Source organism: Rhipicephalus sanguineus, chromosome 6 (genome assembly GCF_013339695.2).
Source record: "Rhipicephalus sanguineus isolate Rsan-2018 chromosome 6, BIME_Rsan_1.4, whole genome shotgun sequence".
NCBI lineage: Eukaryota > Metazoa > Arthropoda > Arachnida > Ixodida > Ixodidae > Rhipicephalus > Rhipicephalus sanguineus.
The window spans coordinates 106,450,422-106,477,846 of record NC_051181.1 but is presented as its reverse complement, the minus strand read 5'-3'; the positions used below and the strand labels follow the sequence as shown (position 1 = coordinate 106,477,846).

At 47.3% G+C, this 27,425-nt stretch overlaps 1 protein-coding gene across 2 annotated transcripts; it reads right to left on the bottom strand.

Moving 5' to 3' along the window:
* Nucleotides 1-19,358: 19,358 nt before the first annotated feature.
* On the bottom strand, nt 19,359-25,289 carry LOC119396105 (sulfotransferase 1E1-like). Of its 2 annotated transcripts, none has more exons than XM_049416910.1 (2): nt 25,227-25,289; nt 19,359-20,639 (listed from the first exon to the last, which is right to left on the bottom strand). In XM_049416910.1, the coding sequence occupies exon 2, from the start codon at nt 20,572-20,574 to the stop codon at nt 19,621-19,623; it is 954 nt and encodes a 317-aa protein (XP_049272867.1). In that variant the 5' UTR covers nt 20,575-20,639; nt 25,227-25,289; the 3' UTR covers nt 19,359-19,620. The 2 variants fall into 2 exon arrangements, with proteins under 2 accessions (XP_049272867.1, XP_037519123.1); XM_037663195.2 differs by lacking the exon at nt 25,227-25,289 and adding an exon at nt 22,175-22,279.
* Between the last annotated feature and the right edge of the window lie 2,136 nt (nt 25,290-27,425).

Sequence of the window (27,425 nt, the reverse complement as noted above, 5' to 3'; positions counted from 1 at the left end):
GCGTGATCGCCTGAATACCGAAGCCAGACAGCAAGAGAGGAAGATTGTTTATGATGAAGCGCATCGTGCTGTCTCTTTCCGACCCGGTGACGAGGTACTGCTCTTAACGCCTCTTCGCACACCTGGTTTGTGTGAGAAGTTTCAGCCACGGTTTATCGGGCCGTATACAGTCCTGGAACAGACTTCACCCGTGAATTATCGCGTGACGCCACTTGTAACCCCAGCAGACCGCCGTTACCGTACTACCAAGGTTGTTCACGTCTCCCGCATCAAGCCCTTCATGCGACGTTCCTCCTCTCCTTGACCTGCAGCGGCCAGGCTGGCCGCTTTCACGTGGGGGGAATTAGTGTAGGCATTTATTATGCACATCTTCTTCATGTGTACATTATCACCATCATAATGCATTTGGTTATGCATCCGCATCTTCGTCGGTGCGTCATCATCATCAGTGTGGGTTGATCGTGCCTGTTCGCTGCCGGGCCTTCGGGCCAAATAAACGTGTGCCCAACCATGACCTCATAATATATAGGCATATATATATACGCGCTAACATGCTCCATATATATAGGCATATATAGCTCCAGTGTTTTAATCTTTCTCACCCTGTAACAGCCCGCAAGGGCTCACAGTATTGAAAATAAATAAATAATATTTCTCAAGTTCACTTTTCCCGCTCATTGAAGGCATAGATGTGATCGTTTGGGTCAATTGAAAGTCTGTAGCACTTTACTTGTACTTGTAGCTTGCGGAGTGGCGGTCAATTTTAGAGCGCAGCTCTTAGGCGCCCGTTCCTCCTTTGAGCGGCGTCTCCGTTGGCTGGCGCCGCCGGCGTAACCGATAGAGCAGACGAAGACGAAAGAGAGCGAACGCCGAGCCTGTCGATATCACGACCCACTGGCTTCTGACCTCGCTTTCTTCCTCCGTCACGCGCGCTGGCCCCTCGGTCGGAGCTCGCGCTCATGCAGGGCTGGCACGTGCAAGGCGGTTGGCTTCCCTTGTCGTAACGAGGCTCTCGGCGTTTCGCTTGGTTCGCGACGCCTGCAATGCACAGAGTGTTGTGCGTAGCACTCGAGCGCTGGCAGTTTCTGTGGCAATACGTAACGAATGTTACATTGCTACAACTGCGGATAGCCAAAACTTCGTACACAGTTGGCGTTGTCCCAACACGAAGCTGCGCTCAGAATTCGAATTAGGCAGTATCGTAATTGTCGGTGAATAAAAAAAAATATTTACACATTTGCAATCAGCGTTCATGATTGGCAGTTGATGCACAGGGACCCTTTTTTACTGACAGCCATCCTGTGTATTTTCGATCACCTTCACGTTTGGCGAAATATTTTTGTCACTATTTTCACTCTTATAAAAATGGCCCGATGGAAAGACTGAAAACACATGAACAGTCTTTTCGCCTCGTTCCGTCACGCCGTTTTCATAATCATGAATTCATACCAACTCGCCCAACTGTTAGTCCTACTTTCGCTCTCTTCCTCTCAAAGTCTGCTGGTCCAGAAGTTATTAGACATAAAGACGTTGCGTGGTGAAGGCACGCGCCGAGTGTGAACTTGGTACGTTTTCATGCGCATTACAAGACAAATTTCTCTTTGCTTCAAAGAGCAGCAATCACTCAGGGCATTCATGATACTACGCGCGTGCATGATTTACATGCCATGACCTTGCTGCTCTCGCGGCTATTTCGTTAACTTGATATATACCAAAATTGGTATGGCGTGACAAGAGCGTGTGACGAACATAAGTAACAGGTCCTAACGTGTAAATCATGACACTTATGTCATGTACGGCATGATTTACATGACGTGGTCTCGAGGTGCTCGCGGCCGTTTAATTCAATGAATATATACCGAAATTGGTTTGGCGAGACATCTCTGTATGACGAACATAAATGACACGTAACATGAAAATTGTGAAATGCATGTCATGAATGGCATAACTTACATGCCACGCTCATAGTGCGCTTACGGCCGTTTAGCTAACTTGACATACACCAAATTTGGTATTGCGTGACGTTACAGTAGGACGAACATAAATGACAAGTTGTAACAATAAATCATTACACGCATGTCATGTAAGGCATGACTTGCGTGCAACGTTCATGGTGCACTCGCGGCCATTTCGCTAGATTGATATACACCAATACTAGTATTAACGTGGCAGCCTTAAAGAGCTCGTTTCGCAGAAATTCCGATGTCGGTGTTGGTGTCGTTGCTAGTGAGCGAAAAATCAGCTTTCCGTGAGAGTTGTCTGTGCTGGGGGGGGGGGTCTGCCCTCCCCCCTCCCCCCCCCCCACGTGCACACGCCTATGGGTCCACACGACGATCCTTCTAGTGCGTCAAGTGTGAACAATACCGTGATCGATGAGTTCGGTAATCGTGGCGCAAGGCGTGACTGACTACCGCTTACGAAGCTCTCTTTACCTAACTACCTGTCATAACTGCTTAGCGGCCATATCGTAGCGTTGCTAAATACTAGGGCGTGAGTTTGGTTTCTGATCAAGGTTGCCGCATTTCGATGGGGACGAAATGCAGGAACACACGTGTCGCTAGATTAAGGTGCACGTTAAAGAACACCAGACGATACGAAATAATTAGCAGCCCGTCACTACAGCTTGCCTCAGAATCATGTCGTTGTTTCTGTGCGCAACAACCCCAGAATTCAATATTACTTTCCTCAACTCCTGGTGTTTGACATTAGCACTTAGAGGCACCGGCAGCTGGGAGGCATGCTCTGTCCGCGGCGCAAGGCATGGACCGAAATCAAGTGCTCGCAGTATAGTATACAACTCCAAGTGGTCAGAGGTGTCGCCTCTTCGTGGGCAGATTGTGCCTCGGCTGCTTTCGGTACCAGTGGCGTTCTTATGGGCGACAGACGAGTCTGAAAATCCACGAACCCATAAGTGCGCCAGCAGACGCGAGTAACGTTTAACACGAAATCAACAATTTCAACAGCTGCGAATCTTACATGACCGGTAGTGCTGCGCCAATGAGCGCAGATTCGTTGTCCTGTGTAAGCGAAAACATCCACTTCGACCTGAAGATACGACGCATACATTTCAATCGAAGGGACCATCTGTTACTTAACAATTCTATATTTTTATTTCTTTTTAATGCATAACATTTAGAAGATGTTGGCACATTTAGGCAGTCGCGATTGCTACTTCACATGGGACTAATATGGGACGAAGCGTGCGCTATAGAAGAAAACGGCAAGTAGTTGCCAAGGTTACGATTCCACTCACATTTTTCCTTTTTTTGAAAAATTATTATTCTCACAAAATTAACTTGTAAAAAATATTTTTGTTATACAAAATAGGAAATCAATCTCATTACTAGTTTTTAAATAATTTTTTCTAAGCTACCCGATTCTTGGCCAATCTCCCTGAGTGGGTGAGAGCCAGCAGTACAGGATCGACATCTACATCTACGATATCCAGTTTTCCGAACTGCACTGGAAAAGAGGAAAAAGAGGGTGAAGGTGGCATGCATTAGGAATTATTTTTTTTTTAATTCATACAATTCGTTTATTTTTCCGTGTCACTAAAATTACGATATTCTATTTACAATAAATAAGTAAATAAATAAAATAAAACGCGACTTTTTCCTTTTCCTGCCTTGGTCTTAATGTTTACATCAAGCCCCGGCTTCTGGCCAACGCCCCGTATTGTTTAAGAGCCAGTTCTAAGCAAGAAGCAAGCATTCCTCTACACTCAAGGGATATTGCAACATTGCACCGTGTATCCAGAGCATAACATCGCATACTGAGCGGAAGTCACTATTGTTCCCGCGTACCTCAGTTTCATTAGAGTGCATCCAAATCTAAGCACGCAGGCGTCAGCATTTCGCCGTCATCGGAATGCGACCGCCATGGCCTGAAACCGAACCCGCGTCCTCGATATCACGAGCGCTGCAATAATAATATAATATCTTTGTAACAGCCGCTGGTATAACTCGGCACGTTAAGTGGCTGTGGCGTTGGGATTCTGAGCTACAAAGGTCGCGGGTTCAATCCCAGACGTTACGGCTCCTTAATTTAGGCCCACGTTAGAAATAACCAACGACGCGTGGTCGAAATCGAAGCTTCCTGCTAGGCATTCCTGCTTCAACAGGCCTCAACAGAGGCCTGTAGGGTATTATTAAATAAATAAATAAATAAATAAATAATCAGATAGTGGTTTTGGCGCGTGAAACACCATAGATGTTTTTTTTTAATATCTATCGCAGCTTCCACAGACACGTTATTTCTTGAAGAAGATTAACGGTAAGAGCCTAAATTAAGAAAACCAGTTTATAGTACTCACGGGTTTCCTAGCTCGCAAACACAACACTCCACACTAATCAGACACTGGGACGAAACTCAAGACAGCGGCATGTTGTCGTATAAGATACCACGATTATCTGGAGCGGTGGTAGACCCGGGAACGATAACAATCGATAAGAATAAAGGCACCGAGAAGTGCTGCAAGCACGGACGCACTGAGTACGCTTGTAAGAGGAATACGGCAGGGCAATCGAAAACGCGAAAAAATAACTGAAAATTCTGGAAGGTCCTATACGCATTGTGGGAGTCGATGTCATGCGAAGCAGTCAGCGTGCAGCATATGCCGTATTCTTTTTCTTTTTTTTTTTTGCTTTGAGCCAGGCGTGACGAGGTCGATCGACGCTTTTTGCATTCTAAGTAGCTGCGCGCATATCGTGGGCTTACCTGGGACGTCGACTGCACTGGCACCTAAAGGCTAGCCTATGGTGCGACGTAACGTCGGTACTCACGTTAGAGAACAGGCGTCAGTTTTATCGAAACGAAGGGCACGCTACGGGGCGATCCTGTGCATATCATAAGTCGCGGTCCTCGGCTTATTCCTCCGGAGCTGAGCAACCCTTGACTGTAGTTTCCCGAGTCATAGAAGAACGTATGTAATGTTCATTACATTATTACAAATGCCGAAAGCCAACCCTGCAAAGGCAAATGACGTTGCGCCGACATGACGCCTTTCCCAAGCAGTTTCAAGCACTGGCGTGGCTTTGTGGTTGAATATGGTTGTGGTTGAACGAACTCTGTGCGCGTAACAGTGGGCGTTTCAAACTATCCTATAGAATGCCTACTGCAAGTACAGTTGTTAAGTGCCCACAACGCCATAAATATTCGTTTTGCGAATCAGCGAAGGGCCCACCACGCGTCCTTAAGACAACACGCAAACATACGCAGCTGCTCACTTTGTTGATGCTTTTGCTGCTGATGATGATTAAATATGTCTGAGCGCCTCGTAATGGGTGGTTCTTTAAAACACCCACTCGTGGCGCATTTCGCATGTTTTGACGTGGCGCAATTCTACGCTTCTGCCACGCAATATTAGATGCGTTAAGGACACTCCTCCCACCACATGACATTCACAGTGTTATTTTCCGAAGAAGGTTCAAGCAATGACGTAGCTCTGTGGTAGAACACCTGCTTGCCACGCATTAGGCCTGGGTTAGATTCTCACTCAAACGGAATATTTTTATTATTCCTTTTATTCGCATCTTTCTCGATTTTTCGGTCACGGACAACGCTGATTTTTCGCCCTCAGCCACCGATGCCGACACAGACACCGGAATTTCTGCGAAAAGAGGTCTTAATAACGCTATCGCGTTAATAATAACTGTTCGGGTTTTACGTCCCAAAACCACGATATGATTATGAGAGACGTCGTAGTGGAGGGCCCCGGAAAATGCGACCACCGGGGGTTCTTTAACGTTCCTAACTCTAAGCAGACGGGCGTCTTAACATTTCGCCCCACCGAAAATGCCGCCGCGGCCGGGAATAGATTCCGCTACCTGCGGGTCTGCAGTAAGCAGCCATAACCACTAGACCACCGCGGCGGAGCTGGACAGATAGAAACCATCGAAGTGGCTTTGGTTGGCTGACAAATGCTTCGCACTTAATAAAGAAGTAAGTTGCAGTTTCTACAATCGGCTTAACACCTAGCAATGCTTCAATTTGGGCTAGTTGGTACGGCATTGTAATGTAGATGCACTGAGCGAAATACACAAACGAGTAACGTAACACCACTAGTCCTGTCCTCTTGTTACGTTACTAGTTTGCGCATTTCGCTCAACGCATCTACATTACAAGGCTTAACACCGAACACCGGTTCTGCTAGCTGAACTCGTACAACACCATAAGGCACTTGTACTCACCTCGGAAGCTTTGACTCGGCCGGGTTTTATCAGAAAAGCGGGGGAACCCGTTCCTCTGGCGCAGGTGCCTGCGCGTGGTCGTAACACGAGGACGCCAAATGCCGCCCACGCGTGAACTATATACGTCACGGACTAAACGTAGTACTTTCGCTGCAGGGCAGGTCTGTGTTGCTTGCGCAGCTGTTCGCTTTCAGCTTAAAGTGCTTAACGGGAGCGAGCACCCGCATGCAGTTACGAGGCAAGGGGGCGTCATTCAGCACGTGCTCTCTCTCGCTCGCCGATCGCGAGATGCAGCAAGCGCGAATTATCGGCGCTAACGCAAGCAGTCTCGGGAAACTGCTTACCTGTAGACGGGCGTCGTCACCTCTAGAGCGGCTGACACGGCCGAAATGAGCCCACTACTTTGAGACGGCAACCGTTATGCAAGAGAAAAGGAGCAGCCGGTGCTACAAATTGGTGACGACATCTCCTTATATACATTTAATTAATTTAAAAAAAAAAGGGAGTCACACCACGGCGTTTTCTGGCACCCTGGTTTTCTTTTCGTCCGTGTCAGTCGCACTGCAGCTGCGATGAAGCTGTACCAACTCACGAATTGTTCCATCTTAATAAGGAAGGCGGCACCGTTAAGTAAGTTATATTGCGCAGAAGCAGTAGATGAGGGAGGTAGATGCATTGGGTAAAGCGCGTAGAGTCGCAAGCAAGCGCAGGAAGAGGAGGAAGGAAAAAAAAAAGAAAACCAACTAGAGGCGTGACGAGTGAGCGCGATAGGAAAGGGGTTAAATGACGATAGGTAACAAAGGAGAGGAAGATATATCCCGCATGAAGGCCATGCCCTCAGGAGAATAGAAAATATACTGGTAAGTGGGACAGCGCCTTCAGAAACTAATTAGAACGTGTTTTTAAGGGGCTCCTAAACCACTCCGAGTTCGAAGACGACTGAATGGTTTCTTTCCCGCCTACTACACTTCATACAGGCGCTATCTCCTCGTCGCCATTTATTTCTTCATAAAACACGTGAACAACGTCAGCCCTCAGCGTTGAGCCTATCAGGATATCGTGCTTCTCGGCTACACGTTGTTATCTACGACTGCGCAGTCGAAAACGCACAAAACGAAGTGAAATCAGTTGGTCGCTTACAATAGTCACGTGACACAAAGCATAACGGGCGTGCGACTGCATTGCAAAGCAGGCTAGGAGACAATTCACGACTGATAGCCTTCGGATACGGACAAATCGAGAGCTTATTTTCTCGTGAGGCCACGTGAACAGACTGCTGTGGCGTCACGAATAGTGCCGAATCGACGAGAAATGCCAGGAGAGGATAACGCGCTCGTTCTTTGTATTTTTAGAGGTTGTTTAGGGGCCCTTTAAAAGCTGGTTTCGGTTCCTACTGTACACTGACGTCACGACACACATGGTATGAGCTTCTCGTCACAAGCTCGCCCAAGATATCGGGACGTGTCCACCAGGGGCGCAGCCAATGCGGGGGGGGGGGAGGTTGGAGGGGTTCAACCCCCCCACCCCCCAGCGATGATGATGATGAAATTAACTTTATTTCGTCCTGGAGAACCCCGATCTGACAACCCCCGAAGGGGGGTTCGCCGCAGTTGCTAGCCGCGCCCACGCCGGTACTGGAAGGCCGTGGCCCTCCGCCCATTCGCAGGCCTCCTGGACTGCCGACAGCTGGACTGAGAGCTCGCGGCTTGTAAGAGCCCTCTCCCAGTCCTCTTCTGTGCTGAACATTGCGCCAAGTAACGCCGGGTCCCCCGCGAAAAATTTCAGTTGTGCTTGCGCGTATATACACGCACACATACATACGCACGCACGACCATGCATAAAGTATGGCTGAATCCCCCCGCCTCCTCCGAAAAAAATTTCTGGCTACGCCCCTGGTTTCCACGTGGCTCCGTTGGTGACGCTCAAGTGGCCATTTTGTATGCTTCAATACACAGATGTCATCACAACTATAGCCATACTGGCGGGTGCGGTAACCAAAATTGACATTGTATGCCTGACGTCACGCTAGTGTTGATGTCTGTAGCTGCACCATGCGAAAATCGACCTTAATGTCAAAATAAAATATCTTGGCATTTCCTGAGCTTCACACTTGCGCAGGGCCGTCTCTGTGTACAGGAGAATTGTACGGCAGAGTAAGCCCCACATCGAGAATTGGCGTCAGTACCCCTTTAACACTATCGGCGTCACCTTCTACGAATGGGATGAATGGTGACATGATTCACATGGGATCCTTGTCCATGAAAATGATTCGTTATCAACGCAAACTATAACGCACTCCGACGAACGCCGCGTTTGACATTATAGCGGAAACAAAAACACGTCTTCGATCGTCACTTGACAGTTGCATGAACAGCAGATGGGTGCGCCTAACATTGCAATAAGAAATTAGTAATCTTTCGTAAAAGCCGCACACGCGTAGCGCTGCGTGCGCCTTTCTTCGGGTGCCTTCCCATGCCCGTGTGTCGCGTTCGCGCTACAACTGGTACAACTGTAGATTGTTCAAGATGCTTTATCGACAAGGCCACACCACTGCCCCCAAGCCCAGGGGGTGCAGTAAGCTTGCACGTGAAACAGAAGTTCAACGGAACTTGCAACTTCAAATAACGGTCAAGTCTGCGGAGATGGCTGTCGGAGGCACTCAGGTTGCTTTAAGAAGATTTCGCCTTGGTGTGAGCGAGCAAGCGAGTGTTTGCCGTCGTGACTCACACACAGCGGCTCTTCTTTGCAATGGTAGGACAGCCTTCTGTTTTCTGAGTCAATACTGCGGTGCCATTGACGAGGCGGTTACTGGCGATGCCACAGTTTTCCCGGTAGGCAAACAAAGGAGCGTTACGTTAGCGTTAACATTGTAAGGGGACTATGTTACGCACAGGGGTAGCTTAGCGACTAATAGGTGTGCTGCTTTGCTCGAGGGGGCGTGTTCGATTCACGGCCATGGCAGCCGCATTTCCACGGAGGCGAAATGCGGAAAACACCCGTGTACTGCATCGTGAAATAAGAAGAACGCGAGATGTTAGACACAGATCATTTCACGATGGTGTATTTCACGATAAACATCAATCGACTTGCCCAACTCGCTATTCTGCTTCAACACCCGTGTACTTTAATAAGTTGCACGTTAAAGGTCTCCAGGTTGTCAAAGCTAATCGGCATTGTACGCCATGCCTCTTAGTCATATCGTGGTTTCGGCTTGTAGAATAATAGTATTAAGTAAATTAAGGATATCGTGCAGCCATATGCTACATTTCGTATCTTATCAGTGTCAGTGCCGAAGCGACTTGAGCGGCGCGGCCACGCAAGTCAAACATCGCGCGTATCGCAGTGATGTTGTTCTAATGCGATATCGATTATGAGAACGCTCCAGGCGCATTCTTAACGCGATATCGTTAAAGAGCTCGTTTCGCAGAAATTTCGGTGTTGGCGCCGGCGGCGTCTTTGGTTGTGAGCGAAAAATTAGTGTTGTCCGTGAGCGAAAATTCGAGGTAGATGCAAATGATGGAATAATAAAAAGCCTTCGTTTCGAGTGGGATTGGGGATTCGAACCTGCAACCCCTCACTCAGTAGCCCGGTGTGTTTAGCCGCTAGGCTACCACACATACATGTTCCAGCATACTAACGGTGGGCTATTTATATACACCATTTAGCGTTGGTGGTACGCACATCTCGCAGGTACTTCAGCGGCTTGAGAGAAATACCGCGAGATGGCGCAGAGGGCCCACAGGCGCGCTTTCCATGTTCCGTCCCTTGCGGCATGGTTTAGGCGTCGACCGATAAGCGAAGCCAGGCTAGCGATCGGAGAGGCGATGCGAACAAGGTCCGATTACGTTATCGCGTTCTGCACTTTAAAGCGAAGCTCAAGCGTCCTCCAAGTTTTTGCCGTCGGCGTCGCCGTCATGCTCCGTATGAATTCCGAATCGATAACATCGCCTCGCACGTCGTATGTTCCATGTGCGAGTGAAAGCTACCGCTGCCGAAGGTCGCGGTTCTAGCTGAGGTGAAACGCGCCGGCCGTCTCCGTCGCGCGAAAGGTGTACGGAGGGGTGCCGGAGGGGGCGCTGCGTGCCTTCAGCAGGAAATTCGCGCATTGACCAACGGAGCGTGGTCGCTTGTGGCAGGAGCTCAAGCGGTATCTTGGCACGTGATCAGCCGACAGCTTATATCTTTGTACTACGTGTTCATAGCAAAGTTTTCGTTAAAGCCACCGACAGCACGAAGGCCTGTTCGCTCGAAGCAGCTGTCCGTGTCCTGACGCCAGCGTTTTGTCTGAATTTCGCCAGGTCACATGCTAAACGAGTGAGCTGCTAGCCTTACTTCGTATAATATTCCAATTTGTTGTTATCGCATTCATTGCTTCGATGTTTCGCCGAAACTGCTACTTTTTTCAATCTGCAATGTTTTCCTCGGAGTAACGTCACGATGTATTAAAGCTTACGGATACAAGGTTACGGCAATGCAAGAATTATTCGTGCGTCTCTTCGGGCTGCAGTATGCGGCATATTCACTGTTTTGATCGCTATTGCGCTGGCGGTGTAAGTTCTCGCCGCAGGAACGCCTCACTTCACTTGTTAGGCGTAAGTATTCGCAATGCCCGTAGACTGTCACGCCACCAAGCGGATGTCAGGAGGAGGGTTAGCAGACGACAAACCGGCAGCCGCTCCCTAGTTAGGCTGTGCTAGCCAGATTCTCAACGCGTTGGTTGGAAAAAAAACACTACGACTTTGCATGTTTCGTGAATCCGTGAACAGACCGGGCCGTCCGTGACAAGATAAATTTGATTCTTTCTTGTGAGGCGCGACGTTTTCGTGAAAATGTGGTGAAGCGCCTGGACAAGTCGTGCTGCCAATGATGGCACACACCGTACACATTTCAGCTCCGCGAAGTTTCCTGTGGCCACGCAGGTTAGTGAAATGTTACTATCTGTACTTTTATGTCGAAACTCGCGTTATTTCGATATCCGACGGTGTTTTTGTAGTGTATGAAACCCATAACATTATACGCGGCGTGTCGCTTGAGCTCGCGATGTCCTCATCTCTAACTGAATAATATCAACAAATAGGGCCTTCGTAACAAATAGGTGATACACTAAACTGAAGCGTCTAACATTTTGTCAGAAAAGAGCTGTATGAACCTTGCGAACGACCATTCAGTCATTCGGGGCTGCGCTCGCTCAACGGCTATCGTGAACTACGACCAAGCACCGGTCGCGTTTGGGGCTCAATTTTGTCCTCAGGTGATGCATTCCGACAGAGAATAAACATGATTCAGTGATTAATGGAATATGTGTATGTCCACGTTAGTGGACCCCAGCTGTCGAAATTTGATCGGTAGCCCCGCTATTAACGTCGTCCAGTTAACCCGTGTGTTGCTTTCAGAGCAAGCGCGCAGCACTGCGCGTTTGTTGCATTGTTGATAGGTGGCAGCACACTGCAAGCAAAGTGGTCTCTGAGCCCAGAACGCGGAGAAGGCGAGGTAGGTCTCGTAGGAGGAAATTCTTTAGATTGATTTCGACAGTGATGTTCGAAGAAACCGTGCGGCTTGACGACGCGGTTTTTTCACGGGATATTGAAGGCTTTGAAAGCACCGATAGCGACAGCGTCGATGAAGAAGCTTCAGCAGCGATTCTCTTTAGCGTGTTTTGCTGGTTAACCATCGGTACGGCAAGCTTTTCACAATCGTACGTCACTCTGTACTCGATATAGGATAGTGTTGAGATCAAAATAAAAGCATAATTTTTGTGATGCAATGTACGTAGCGCAACTTTGGTGGCCGCATGCTGCCAACAAGCTCGACGAGCGGAAGCGAAACGCGCAGTCGCGTCCACAAGCCGCGCCGCTGAGTTGCCATATGAACTCGACCATTACCGTCCGAACGGCGCCGTTGTTCAGAAATTCTTCGACGTTGCGAAAAAGCTTGCGTGTGCATTCGTTTCGAGGTGCTCATCAGACCTGTAACATCCGAGAGAAATGAAATGTGCAGACCGCGTTCCTCACCACTCGAGTAATGACGGAGCAACATGTTTAGAAACCATCGTCACGCTACTAAACATGCGGTCCTGTGCTGCAACGATGACGCTGCTCGCTAGCGTCCTATTACTGCGGCAAATCCGACAGGCAGGCACGGTACGAATACTTGGAGTGCCGTTCAGTTCATACGTTTTCTGTAGCGCGCATAGGATTTAGTAAATCATCGTTGATGCGCGGTAACGGAGCCGGAATATAACCTCTCACACAGCGGTAAATAATGAGGTAGCGAGCATTTCACACTTTCCATGGTTTGGGAAAGTATATTGGTCTCATATCCATTTCAGTGCAGTTCATGACCTCATCCAGTGAAAGCGGCACGGGCCGTACGTGCGCACGTCCTATCTGTTCCTATGCCAACAAACGGGTTGACCCTCCTCCGGGCGCCATCTTGAAACGCACAGCGCGCCACCAATAATTCGTGGGCATTGCGATATTTCCTTCGTGTAATATATGCGTTATGCGTTACATTTAGTGACTAAAAAGACTACACCTAACGTTACATCATATTAAAGGGCGCATACATATGTTTTCTTTCATATGTGACGCATTAGTATTTTTTAAAGGGGTGGTGCCATCAAATTTCGAGGCTATAACAAGCCTCTTGTGGGTTTCCTTTGTATGCGAGGACATTCCACACGAAGGGTCGGACACAGCAAACGTTTAGAATAGATTTTAATTCACTTCCAAAGTGTACCTAAATGCCCATTCTCCCGATCGAAACCCATCGCTAGCGCGCCAACTCTGACGTAGATGTATAGGAAAGGCAACGAAAGTTGTAGTGACGTCACACCAGGTCTGCTGTAGTGACGTGAGCGACCACCGGACGTCTGCCACCTCCGCAACGTACGTACCGGCTGTAGTGAACTAGAATATATTCTAGTTCACTATAGTACCGGAAAAGCATCGATTGCTACATCACTCGCCGAGTTTCGATCGTTTCCTAGCTAAGTGCGTCACAACCTTGTGTGGTCACGTGACCAAGCCTCCTACACTTCTACGTCACTGCCCAACCTTGGCGCCCAGAAACCGAAACCGAAAGTTGTCCACATCAAAAGGCGATATTAAATTATTTAGCGAGAATACATGAATCTTGGTGCGTGCATCATGCTTCCTGGAGCTATAGGAAACGCTTACAGCAAAGAACGCGCGAGCCACAAGCATGGTGGCACCACCCCTTAAGCACGAAGGCAAGCAGTGTGACAAGTAGCGATGCACAACCTAGCTCGATTTGATGGTTATCGCGCGAGCGTAGACCGGCGTACCATCCCGCGCCTAGCGGCACGTTTCGGAACAGTGAAAATTGAAGACTGCGCATTCTTCTCTTCCTCGTTGCCTCTTCCATGCTGCAACAATCGCCCCTACGACAAACTCTCAGCCCCTTATTTAAGCCTTGCATGCGTTGTGATCAAGCGTCTACTTCGTTGCCTGTTATCTCCGGTGACGATAACGAAATTGACGGGAAAGGCATGGTAAAGCTGGTGCTTGGCACTGCGTCATTTGAACGACTCGCTAAGTTGCAGAAAATATATCGCATCATCATAAAAATAGAAACAAATGAAAACGCGCCTTCCTCATACGGGAGTGATCGCAGTTTGAGGAGCAGCAAAAAGAGTGAGAGAATCTTCCTTGATACCTCCCTCTCATCGTAACAGGTTTCTGGGCCGTGGCACTGTTGTTGTTCTTGGTCGACGCTCGCGCGATAACCTCCAAGTCACGCTCGACTGTACTACGTCGTACGCGATTGCCGGCTATGCGCAGAACGGTGACAAGTCTTGCAGTACGAAATCACTCTACGCAAGACTGTACACCTCGTATGCTTTCCCAGCGATAGCTGCAAGATTCGAATTACAAAACTGTGCAATCCTGTCGCTATGATTTTTCTTGTGATTTCTCATCAGCTAACAGAATAACTTGGAACGCCGCACGTGCGGCTGCTCGCCGGTGGATCAATACCAGTGTTGTACGGAACGGCGTTCCAAGGAACGACGTTCCAGGAACTAGTTCCTTTTTGGAGGAACGAAGGAACGCCACGGTTCCATTGAGGATCGGTGGAACTGTAACGGTAACTCGTTACGTTTACGTAGGAACTGCATAGGGAACGGCGTTCCTTCTGTAAACGTTCCTCGGAATTGAACAGGCGCCCGCACACAGCACATCATGCAGAACAGGGTTGATTAGCAAGGAACGAGGAGCAACCTTTCGTTCCTGTTTTAGAGGAACGTGTACAACACTGATCAATACAGCCGTGCTCTGCGCGTACGCGGCCTCCCTAGCAACTAGTACTCGCTCCTTATATAGTGTAGCTGGAGCAGACACGTAGCCAGGATTTTTTTTCGGGGGGGGGGGGGGGGGGGGGGCAGGGCCTAATTGTTGGAAAGAAAGTCTTTCCATTTGTCTTTCCAGTTGCCCTAGAATATAGAAGGCTGCAATAAGGTACGCATTTGGGCTCATTGGTTCATGATGAACTGTAGAAAACAGCGCTACAAAACGGGACGAAGAAAGGACACTAACCACGGCGCTGTGATTTGTGTCCGTTCTTCGTCCCGTTTTTTAGCGCTGTTTTCTACAGTTGATAGAAGGAGAAGGCTGGACGAATTTCGGGGGGAGGGGGCAGGCCCCACTGCCCCCCCCCCCCCCCGCTTGCCTACGTGCCTGAGCTGGAGTGGTGTTACCTTACTCCAGAAGGCTTGCATTGGGTGCATCTTAGCGTTGTGGCAGAAGGGTTGGGCGGATGTAGTCTGTGACATGCTGCGTGTGCGCGTTCTAGTTCTTGGGCGCCGTTTATCTTTTTTTTTTCGCTCGGCGCATTTACTTTTACGATACCACTATCATGTATGGACAGTATACTTATGGTGCGCGACTGTGACTAGCACTGGCGTAGGGCGGCGCTTTGTTTAGTGCTAAGTAGCACGTAACTCTAGCCTTTTGGAGCAAGGCAATGCCATTCTAGATACAAGAGGGAGCGAGGACTGATTGTTATAGGGATGCCTCGCGCGCGCAGATATTGCCGCTTTTTTTTTTCCCGTCGGCGCGCTCCGCCGGAGAGCGCAGCCTGTCCAGCGGCAGCCTGCCCAGCGTTCCGAATAATTCCGTAGGCACCTGCAACTGTAAACAGGTTTAAAAAAAAGAGTCGTAGAATGATTCCTACTTTGACCCGCCTCGTGAGAGCTTCGAATGTCAGGCCGTTGGAGTGCACAAAAATACTACACGCTTCGAAGGCACCCGCCTTCAATTTAATCGTCACTGTGTTTCTTTCAGCGATAATTTTTTATACGACGTACTTATAATGCTGTAGTATTACAGGCAGATCACACAGATTCTGTTGTATGATAAAAAAAAAATTGATACCGTCACCGTGCAATTGTTTTTCAGTCTGCTTTGCCCACAGCTACGTGTTTCGTAATAATACCGTGGTTTCGACACATAGAGCCACTTCATTAAATTAATAATAATAAGTCCGATGTGCAAAAACGTCAATCTGATAAGAGAGTGCAAGGACGCGCCCTCTCACAGTGGTCGAGGCAACGCAACTTTAGGTATACAGTGCTATAGCATGCTTAATAAGAGAGTTATCGCTTGTAAGCCCCGGCCTGCATTTGTCCTTTGTCTTTATGTAGGATGTCGTTCACTGGTTATAAAAGGCGAGATAGACGTCGCCGGTGTGTTCCACTTCCATTGGCCATGAACGAGCAAATGCCAACCTCTTTATCTTGTGGATAGGCGAATGGAGATGTCAAGTTGTCCTACAATGATAGATAAGCACGACAATGAGCCTGAATGACCGCTATTCCACGAACTCCTCTTTTCCTTGTTTAGGTACACATAACGATTATAGCTTCACTATGTTTTCCGTCCTCGTTGCGACTAATGCAGGCCACAAACTTTCCAGTTTTAGCGTGCCGGTAGTAACGAACGGATAGAAATGTCGTGAAAGCAGCTTGTTGTCTGGAGGCTCTAGGAAAATAAATAGGGTATATGTAAAAGGTGACGCCGTTCACACTATACAGGGTATCCCAGCTATCACGCAGCACGATTTTAAAAAAGAGGAACGGCGTTACGCGAATGAAACCTACAGCATATTATTCCTAGTACACTAGAGCAGTCACTGCTTTTTTTTCGTTAATGAGGTTTAATTAATTAGTCATAATTATATTTTTAACTCGACAAGTACTCGTCTAATTGTCAAAATGTCAATGAGGCGTATGTAGGCATGTTCAAATGGCATCTAACTGCGCTACTTTCAACAACGTGCTAATTGCGCGCTCATTTTTTCCGCTTGATCAAGAAAGCCCGCGAAATATGAAAAGTGACACGTGACTAGTGTTGCGCGCGTCGGGAACCAGCGCCCTCAAACAGGCTCCCTATGAGGTAGACAGTATCAAGGAAAAAATGCAGAAAGAAAAAAAAAACGCATCGCCCTATCTGCCACTCCCCGGCCTAGAAACGCACCGCTTGGCTTTACAGAGTCAGGCCGTAATCAGAACACCTGCCGCGTTATCAATGAGAATAGTAGGCCGTGAGATATGGATGATTGCGGCGTACTATCGAACGGATTGAATCCCAGCGAAATTGCACGCATATCGCTGGCGCCCGACCTGTACCCTTGCCAAAATGCGGAACGCTGTCTTTCGCAACAGGCAAAGCGGTTGTTTGCAGTAAGTTTATTTGAGGGCGCTGGTTTCCTTTGCGGGTGGGAGCGTAGTCACCTGTTATTTTTCATACTTAGCGGGCTTTCTTTATCAGCCGGAAAAAATGAGCGCGCAATTAGCACATTGTTGAAAGTAGCGCAGTTAGATGCCATTTGAACATGCCTACATACGCCTCATTGACATTTTGACAATTAGGCGAGTACTTGTCGAGTTAGAAATATAATTATGACTAATTAATTAAACCTCATTAACGAAGAAATAGCAGTCGCTTCTCTAGTGTACTATGAACAATATGCTGTAGGTTTGATTTGCGTAACGCCGTTCCTCTTTTTTTAAATCGTGCTGCGTGATAGCTGGGACACCCTCTACAGAAGTATTTTTTTCGCCTACCCGCCACGGTGGTCTAGTGATTATGGTGCTCGACTGCTGAGCCGAAGGTCACGGGATCGAATCCCGGGCGCGGCGGCCGCATTTTGACCGAGGTGAAATGCTAGAAGCCCGTGTACTTGGATTTCATCATCATCAGCCTCTCTACGCCCACTGCAGGGCAAAGGCCTCTCCCATGTTCCGCCAATCAACCCGGTCCTGTGCTTTCTGCTACCACGTTATACCTACAAACTTCTTAATCTCATCTACCCACCCAATTTTCTGCCAATTTTCTGTCTCACCCTCACGCGTTTGCCATCTCTTGGAACCCAGTCAGTTACCTTTAATGACCACCGGTTATCCTGCCGACGTGCTACGTGCCCGGCCCATATCCATTCCACATGAATACCTCCCACATGAATACTTCGATTTAGTTGCATGTTAAAGAGCCCCAGGTGGTCGACATTTCCTGAGCGCTCCACAATTGCGTCCCTCATTATCATATCGTGGTTTTGGTACGTTAAACCCCAACAATTATTGCTATATAAACAACGTTTCAGGGAAGGCGGCAACCATTTTCCTAAAATAAAAACTCGACGCCTGTGCGTCGCCTATACAACTCGCGAAGGAGATTTTGCGTGGATTTCTTTGGCATATCTATTTGATGAAATAGATAAAACAAAGCAAAATGGGCTTTAATCAACTCTGTGAAAGAGGTTTGCCGGGGATGCTGCGCTATCACCTGAAACGATAGACCAGTGCGACGTATCAGCTTTGAATGACAGGACAATGCACTATATATACGAACGATTGAAAGCGATAGAATTGAATGCGGTGCGCTAAAACTAGAAATGTGTGATCTTGCCATATCGCTATCACAACTCAAATGAAATCAGTTGTTAGGCGCTTTCTCCTCCGCATGGGAAACGCTTGCGGCGAGCACAACGTGCTTCGCATGGATGGAACTCGCCTTATGATATGCCTTGTGGTTAGGACACTTGTTTTGGGCTTTTCTTTATGTGCTGGCTTTATTTGTTGGTCGTCTTCTATAGCTTGGAAATGTGTCATCTACATGAAATTGAACCTTTGTTAAAGTTACAACTACCATCGCGAATTCAGCAGTACAATGCAACGCTGATACGTCGCCTTTGGACAGGTATTGCATTCGCAAAGGTCTACCTGTCTCGCATCGGAATGGCGGACGCTTCTACATGCGAATCCTGAGACAACTGAACCCGTCCTGTGCAGGTGCGCTCGCTATGACACCCAGCGCCGCCCACCCCTCGTGCTTCTGACCCCACTGGACTCAAGGCCATTTTCCGTAGCCAAAATTCTAGGACCATGGACATGTGCCTCGAAGGTGCAGAAGGCAACGAAAGCGTTATTGACGTACGCAAAGTCAACAGGTCTGTGCGACCGCCTGTAGACTTGATGTGCTCCCTCAAGTGCGCCCGTTATTCTGCCAATCTGTCTCTTTTCTTCTGTTCCTATATTTCCGCCCCTTTATTCCTCTCCCCCAGGGCCGGATAGCAAACCGAACATGCGTCTGGTTAAGCTCCCTGACTTTCTTTGCTTCTCTCTCTCTCTCTCTTTCGCTTTGTGTGGTTAGAAAAAACGGCGGTTCAGAGTAGTAGCACTTCACACTGTAAGCTGAAACAAATACTGTAGTGTCTTTTCCAAACGTAGTTCCATTGGCGCCACCAGTGAGGGACGTTTAGTACAAGCAGACATGCATGTTTGTATTCCTGGTTTTAAGATTAAACCTTGAATGCCAGCGCTGAATTCCTTGGAGATACTCAGTCAAAGGTAACACTCTCGTCGGCAATCTGAAGCTTTTGTTGTGTAATTATGGCCAAGCGTGCAAAATAACCGAGCAAAATAATTTGACCTTGGATGCATACTCCAGTGTAGATTCTCTTTTCGATTCATGGAATAATTTTTTTGTCGACGCACACGAAGAAACGCGGGAATCTATATATAGTCTCGCTGTAAAATGTTTGAATCATTGATCTAAAAGAAACATGCTAACTCTCAGTACACACCGTGTTAAAAAAAAACGCCTTCAACACTCGAGGAAGAGAAGATTCACATATTCTCCTGGGTTGCCAGAGAAACACTGTAGACTAGATGCACGTTTTATGCTTACTTTATATGTTACTTTTTTTTAACTGGTGAACACAACGTAACAACAAACACAGATATAGCGCGTTTTCAAGATGTCGCAGTCTTTACTCAGAGTTCCCATCAGCTATCAAACAGAAAGTCCCACTGCGTAACGAAACTTAGGTAAACCGCTTCGAGAGCCATCTGGTGTGCGTATACAGGGGCAACCCTGGCTTGCGAAATTGCACAGTACGCTCCGACCTCCGTCGCTCATAAGATACCGTGTCTCTTCCAGACATCAATGAGATCCGTGTCGCCGAGCCTCTGATAAATTTTCGCTTCGATTACCGCGTTCATCTCCGGCGTAAAATGGTCCTTCCAATCTCCAACTACGCCCTTGCGGATAAACCCAACTGTTCTGGGATATTTCATGGAGGAATCGTGAAAGTGCTTCAGACCAGGGCACAAGTCCTTGACGTTGTCCAGCGGCCTCGTAAGGAACGCCTTTATGTCGGCGCCCGTCTTGGATCTCATGAAGTCAATTCCACTGTGCTCGATGACTCGTTCCAGTGCCCCCGGTTGTTCCACTAGTTTCCTGCGGTACTCTTCGCCCAGGAAAGCGGCGAGCTTTAGCACGTGATTCCTCGGGTCGGCCTTTATGTCTTCGTAGTGCATAAACAACACGTTCGGGTCGTTGCGATGGGCATACCAGGAGAGCACTTGGTCAAAGTAGTCGCCGAAATCGTTAGCGCCCTGCATGAAGACGTCGAAGTAGTCTTCGAACTTGCCATCGGCGAAGTCGTACGCCGCGAAACCTTTGGTGTGGTAAAAGAAGGACACGCAGACGTCCTTCGGGTTTCTGCACACGTACACGTATTTTGCGGAGGGACTCTTGGGTATTAGGTTGTAGGGCAAGTGTGTCTTGATGAGCCCCGGTCGCTTCATCTTCGCCACGTCTTCGGCACCGAACATCTCTAAGAAGGGCGTGGTCTTGTAGAATTCCAACGCGTCGGGTGCGGGCGATCCGTCGTGAAAAATGAGGTAGCCGATCTGTTGCATCCACAGCGTCCCACTCTTGGGAAACGTGACGATGAAGACGTCGTCCGCTCGGGGCTCGTACTTCAACGCTGAACGGTAGAGGTCGAAGGACACGTAGGCGTTCAACCTGAAACCGTCGATGTCTCGGTACAAGGGTCCTCTGGGACACCTCACGTCTACGGCCATCGTGGACGCTACGTTGCCGCTTGCTGGCACTTGCGGGGAATGGAAGTCGAATACCCCCGTTGAACCTGCAAGAAAAAAAGAAAAGAATGAGTTGACGTTTCGCTATTGGGCTTTACATCGGAAGGACTTTTTACCGGATCTATAGTTGGCGTTAACTATTTTTGTACTGAGATACGCAAGAGGTTTACGAATCTCGTATGTTCGGTGGTGCATTTGTCTTCCTCGCTGTGCCCAGTACTTCCACCACATTATATATATATATATATATATATATATATATATATATATATATATATATATCTTAACGATGAAAACAGGGCATTCGATCACTTAAATGAGCCTGGAAATAGGCATTTTCTGTAATTTCAAGTCATGGAAAAGTAGAAAAAGCATCAGTTTTGACGCATATCAAGCCAGCGAACCGGCCGCAAACGCACCATGAGCGTGGCATGTCAAACATGCCATACATGATATGCATATCATGATTTTCATGTTACCGCCTGCCATTTATATACGTCATACAGTCGCGTCACGCAATACCAAATTTGGTACATGTCAAGCTAGCGAAACGGGCGCGAGCGCACCATGAGCATATGATGTAAGTCGTGCCGTACATGGCATGCGTGTCACGGTTTTCATGTTGCCACCTGTCATTTATGCTAGTCATACGGATATGTCTCGTCGCACCAATTTTGGCATATGGCCATTCAATTAAGCGACTGAGAGCACCCCGAGACCATGTCATGCAAATCATGCTGTACATGGCGCGTGTTTCATGATTTGCACATTAGGATCTGTCACTTACGTTCGTCATGCACTCTTCTGACGCCTTGCCAATATTGGTATATATCAAGTTAACAAAAAGGCCGCAAGATCACCAAGATTCTGGCAAGCAAATCATGCCGTTCATGACGTGCTCGTCATGGTTTCTATGTTATGACCTGTCATTTATGTCGGTCATACAGTTATGACATATTTGGTATAGATTCCCTTAACGAAACGGCCAGTGCTGCTCAAAGTCGTAGGCGGCTAGATGGATAGATACGCTCAGTTACACAAGTTCGCTAATAAATCATTCGCATTTAAAATAGTGCACGCGTATATTCAAGGAGGTTGTAGTTGGCCATGATCCGTCAGCTGTCTGATGTGCCGCAAAGACTACCACGCATTATTCAGCCAATAAAAAAACGCACACCTCGCCAACGGAGATTCATATATACACACCTAAAAGGGCACTAGCATACGCAACAGCGCAAAAAACACGAATGAGCGCGGCATACAGACAACTTCAGCCGCCGCGGTGGCTGGCGTATGGTTACGGTGCTCGGCTGCTGACTCATACAACGCGGTTTCGATCCCGGACACGGAGGTCACATTTCGACGGAGACAAAATGCTAGAGACCAGTGTACGTATAGATTTAGGTGCACGTTAAGAAAAACCCAGGTGGTCGAAATTTGCGGAGTCCTCCACTACGGCGTGCCTCGTAATCACATATCGTAGTTTAAGGCACGCCAATCTGAAGAAATTATTATTATGCAGCGGACTTCAGCGCTGCACTCAAGCGCGCATATACACACCCACAAGATGTTTATGACTAACCTGACTTGCTGAGGTTAGCGCGATGTTGCGTCGAGTTCTTCCGTAAATATTGCCCGCTGCTGCTCCGCCGGCGCCTTTATCTGCGCGTTATTTTTGTCGTGCAGCCCTACGAGCGAAAGAAGGCACATGTGACGCGCATAAAGCCAGTGAGTAGATTATAATATAGGCCCCACAGCGGAAAGGACGGCATCTGCTGGCATTTTTGCAAGCGATAGCGGAGGAGAGAGCCAACAGCCGAGGTTGCTCGGTGTGGACGGTAGGCGCTTTACATGCAGCTCTTGAGCGGCGCTGGGAAGGGTAGTTTTGCATTACTGTCGTGTGTATATATCTATATATATATATATATATATGCACTGCCTATACACCGGAGACGTCACGCGTTGCGTTTTTCAAATTGGAATTCTTTATTTCTGCCTTGTAAGTTGCAGACAGTGGAGGCGCAGGCGCAGAAAAAGCTTTAAAAAACAGCTTGACAGAGCCGCGGCTCGCTTTCGCTTGGCAGTGGCTTCACAGCAAGGCTTATTAAACAAAAGTAACGACACAATGTAATTACATATATATTCAACAGCCGACAAACACAAAGAGAACGACAAACAGATCATACAGTATATAGATGATATTCGCAAAGGATACACTAAGGTGTGGCTGCAACCAGAAAAAAACAAAACATAATCTACATGTTAACGTACACAGCACGCAAAACACTGTTTGACGAAGTGAAGATATCAAAAGTATTATGTCCTTACAAATTTAAAAGGGAGCGAACAGTGAATTGCAGGCGTTCTCTACCTGAATATATTCGGGGTTTCGGCAACACCCAAGTCTCTGCATGCCTTGTAATATACGCTGTAGAATAAGGGAGTAACAGCGCGAACACACAACCACAAGAGAGACGACACGGACACACAAGCGCTGACTGAACAACTGGTTTTAATAGCGGAATGACACACCTTATATATGCCAGAGGCCAGAGTGAAGCATGGAAAAGAAAAAAAAACGAAGTAAGGGATGAATAACAAAGGCTTAACATCTCGCAGCGCCAAGAACGCAAAACAACCAACCAAGAAAGACCGCAGGAAAACGTGACCTAGGAACCTACAGCCGCATCTAGAAGATAAAACTCACAGTCAAAGAGGGCAAGAGATGGGGCGCTAACGCACTTGTTATCAAGTTTCGTAATGTGATAGGCTTCTAAACTGATACGCGCAGTCTTGTCTTCACGCCTACCAAGAATCGTTGTCCCCTCAAACCGGGCCACACATCACGTGCACTTAATGACATGCGCAACTAAATGTGCATATTTATCATCTAGCTTTTTCAATTTTTGTGTGTGTTCCCCCAAACGGTCGATGGGGGAACAGACACAATATGAAATGACCTATATATATATATATATATATATATATATATATATATATATATATATATATATATATATACATATATATATATATATATATATATATATATATATATATATATATATATATATAAGGGTCATTGTATAAGCAAGTGTACTAGCGACTTAACATTTTCATCCCCCGTTTTCCTAATGGTTCTAGGGTGCTGAAAACGTTAAAAGCCCGTGACCATTAACCGGACGAGCTTTTAGCATATTGAGCACCTTCGGACCATTCAGAAAAAGGGGGATGAAAATGTCAAATCGCACCCGGAAATGGCGAATGAGGTGTCAGTTATGGCCACGATATCGAATCATAGCGAACCTGTGCACCTAGGATACATCATTTCATCATGCAAACCAGCGGTAAGCGATCACGCATCGACCTATACCTGAAACATCATAAAAAAACCTGAGCAAAGTATACTTTAATTATGCCATTAATTATTGCGTAAGACCATGTATCTTAATTATCAGAAGCCAAACACGACGCCCTAAAACTGCCCTGCAGGCCGTCGACTACATTATAATTCGGCCCCTGTGGTATATTTAGCGGTTGAATGTAATAACCTGCCCTTTGATGGTCCAAGGGGGAAGGTACCATCTCATAATTTTAGCCCTATTGCTGTTTTTGCGTTTTAAACAGCAGTATCACCAGGTATTATTATTAATAAATATTACTAAAAAATGTTATAAGCAGTTGTATGACTTGCATTATTCGCTGTGAAAAAGCCCCCGCTGGAATCTTGCGCTGACGTACTATGCAGGGAAGGCGAGGCAAACTTCCTACAACCTTGTGGTTATTCGGTTAGAAATTTCTTTTTTTGCTTAAAACAAAAACTACTCTTTTCAAACTTTCTGTATGTAATACCGATAAAACATGCTACACAACGACGTATAAGCCATATTTTTACTTGGACCGCTACATTGCGAAAATGAAGCCGCAATATGAGTCGAAATGCCATTTTTTTCCAAATTTGACACAATATTCTGGCAATGTTTCTGCTTCATTCGCTCCCGCAGTATTTTTTATCATTTAATATAGGAACTTACAAAGCCCGCAATGTGAATATATTACTCCCGAAAAAATTTATGCTTTTTCTAAAAAGCGCTAAACATGCAGCATTTTGTAATTTTTCGTCAAGGCCAAAAATAGTGAAAGTTAAAACAGAAATGAATAAATTATCATAGTCATGAAAGATCAGCACCTTGAGATAAAAGAAAAAAATTGTTTCGGAGTAATTAGTCAAACCACTAACTTTATATACCTTATATAGCGTGACAGTTTCACTTCCATATCCAAAGTTCGAAGCGCCCTCTAGGCAACACAAGTTTTTTTTTCCGAAATATAGCACCTCGATAACTACTTGTCACATTCACTGAACTGCTTGTCACATTCACTGCTCAACCATAGGACGCGGGGTCGATCGCATTTCGACGGAGGCAAAATGCTAGAGACCAGTGCGCTTCGATTTAGGTGCACGTTAAAAAACCCAGGTGGTCGAAATATGCGGAGTCCTCAACTACGGCGTGCCTCGTAATCAAATATCGTAGTTTAAGGCACGTGAAACCGAAGAAATTATTACTATGCAGTGGACTTGTGCGCTGCACTCAAGCGCGCACATACACAACGACAAGATATTTCTGACTAACCTTACTTGCTGAGGTTAGCGCGATGCTGCGTCGAGTTCTTTCGTAAATATTGCCCGCTGCTGCCCCGCCGGTGCCTTTATCTGCGCGGTATTTTTGTCGTGCAGCCGTACGAACGAAAGGAGACACCAGTGATGCGCATAAGGCCGGTGAGTGGAATGTAGTATAGGCACGCACAGCGCAAAGGACTGCAGCTGCTGGCATTTTTGCGAGCGATAGCGGAGGAGAGAGCCAACGGCTGAGGTTGCTCGGTGTGGACCGTCGGCGCTACACCATGGAGCTCTTGAGCGGAGCCGGAGAGGGTAGTTTTGCATTTCGGTTGTATATATATATATATATATATATATATATATATATATATATATATATATATCCCATCTTCTTAATGGTTCTAGTGTGCTGAAAACGTTAAAAGCCCGTGACAATTACCGGACGGGCTTTTAACATATTGAGCACCTTCGGACCATTCAGAAAGAGGGGTATTAAAATGTCAAATGGCGCCTGGAAATGGCGAATGAGGTGTCAGTTATGGCCACGATATCGAATCACCTCGAACGTGTACACCTAAGATACATCATTTCATCATGGAAACCAGTGGTAAGCGATCACGCGTCGACCTATAATTGAAACATCATAAAAGAAACTTAAGCAAAGTATACTTTAATTATGCCATTAATTATTGCGTAAGACCATGTATCTTAATAATTAGAAGCCAAAGACGACGCCCTAAAACTGTCCTGCAGGCCATCGACTACATTATAATTCTGCCCCTGTGGTCTATTTAGCGGTTGAATAAATAACCTGCCCTTTGATTGTCCAAGGGGGAAGATACCATCCCATAATTTTAGCCCTATTGGCGTTTTTACGTTTTAAACAGCAGTATTCTAACCTCCCTGTCTTTCCGTTTTTCTTCTCCTCTAAACAGCAGTATTATCAGGTATTACTAAAAAAAAGAAAATTTGCAGTGGCTGAGCTCGGCTATGATAGGATATACGTAGCGTTATCAAAGGTTTAGCTGATTATTCTTAGCTTTCCAGATTGTCTAGGATTTAAGCCTTCTTATGATCAATCTTTGTACGCTACTTCGGGGTCCGATGAGATAAGCTTCTCGGCTTTTCTGCGCCGTCAAGCAGCATTTGCGCTCTCCTTCTCCATGGCGTTACCCACCTGCAAACGTCAGTCAGAGGCGCTATCAAGCGACCCCAGCGCAGTGTCACATGGTGACTGCACAGCGAAGGCGAATAGCTGCGCGCGCGCCCTGGCGCCGCTGTGTCTACGACGTCACTCCTCTCGAATGCGGCGAGCCGCGCGCGGTGGTGTCGGAGAGCGCGTGAGATGCCAGCTCCGGTGACCCAGCTGCGGGACATCAGTGATCCTCGCGCATGCGCAGCACGGCTCATGGCGCTCCACGCGAAATCGGCTCCGGCTACGGAAGTGTAGCTAACGCTACAAAAGTGACAAGCAGAAGTATGACTTGAATAATTCGCTGTTCAAAAGCCCCCGCTAAAATCTTACGCTGACGTACTTAAAAAAAAAGACAAAAGAAAAGACGATGACCTTATCTTTAGGTCTGGCGGTCCCATGCCGCCAATTTCCCACAGGGTGGGTGCCATCCCAAGTGACTATGAACTTCGTTCTGCCGAGCACCAGGCCGGAAGTGCGCTTGTACCTAATTTACCGGTAGGTACCCGGCGGCAGCAATTCTCTGCCTCCCACAGCGGTGGCGGACGCTCAACTATTTTACCAAGGCTGTGGTGGGTTAAGGTGCGCCCAGGGGCATTTACAGAACCTTATGGGGCCACCTTTCGAGATGAGTACCCATTAACAACCGAGCGCCAGGTAGGTGTATTATTCTACCCCTTTAGAAAAACCGGCGGGTTCCCGGTCGGCACTGGGAATCGAACCCGGTACCTCCCGCTTTGGTAGCGGACGCTCAACCATGAAGCCACTATGTAATCAGCAACCGTGTAGCCACCGCTGCAGTGGCTACATGGTTGAGCGTCTGCTTCCAATGCGGGAGGTACCGGGTTCGATTCCCAGGGCCGACCGAGAACCCACCGGTTTTTCTAAAGGGGTAGAGGAGTACAAAGTTCCATATCTAAAGTTCGAAGCGCCCTCTAGGCAACACAAGCTTCTTTTCCCCCGAAATATAGCGCCTCGATAAATACTTCTCACATTCACATATACTAGCACGATTTATTT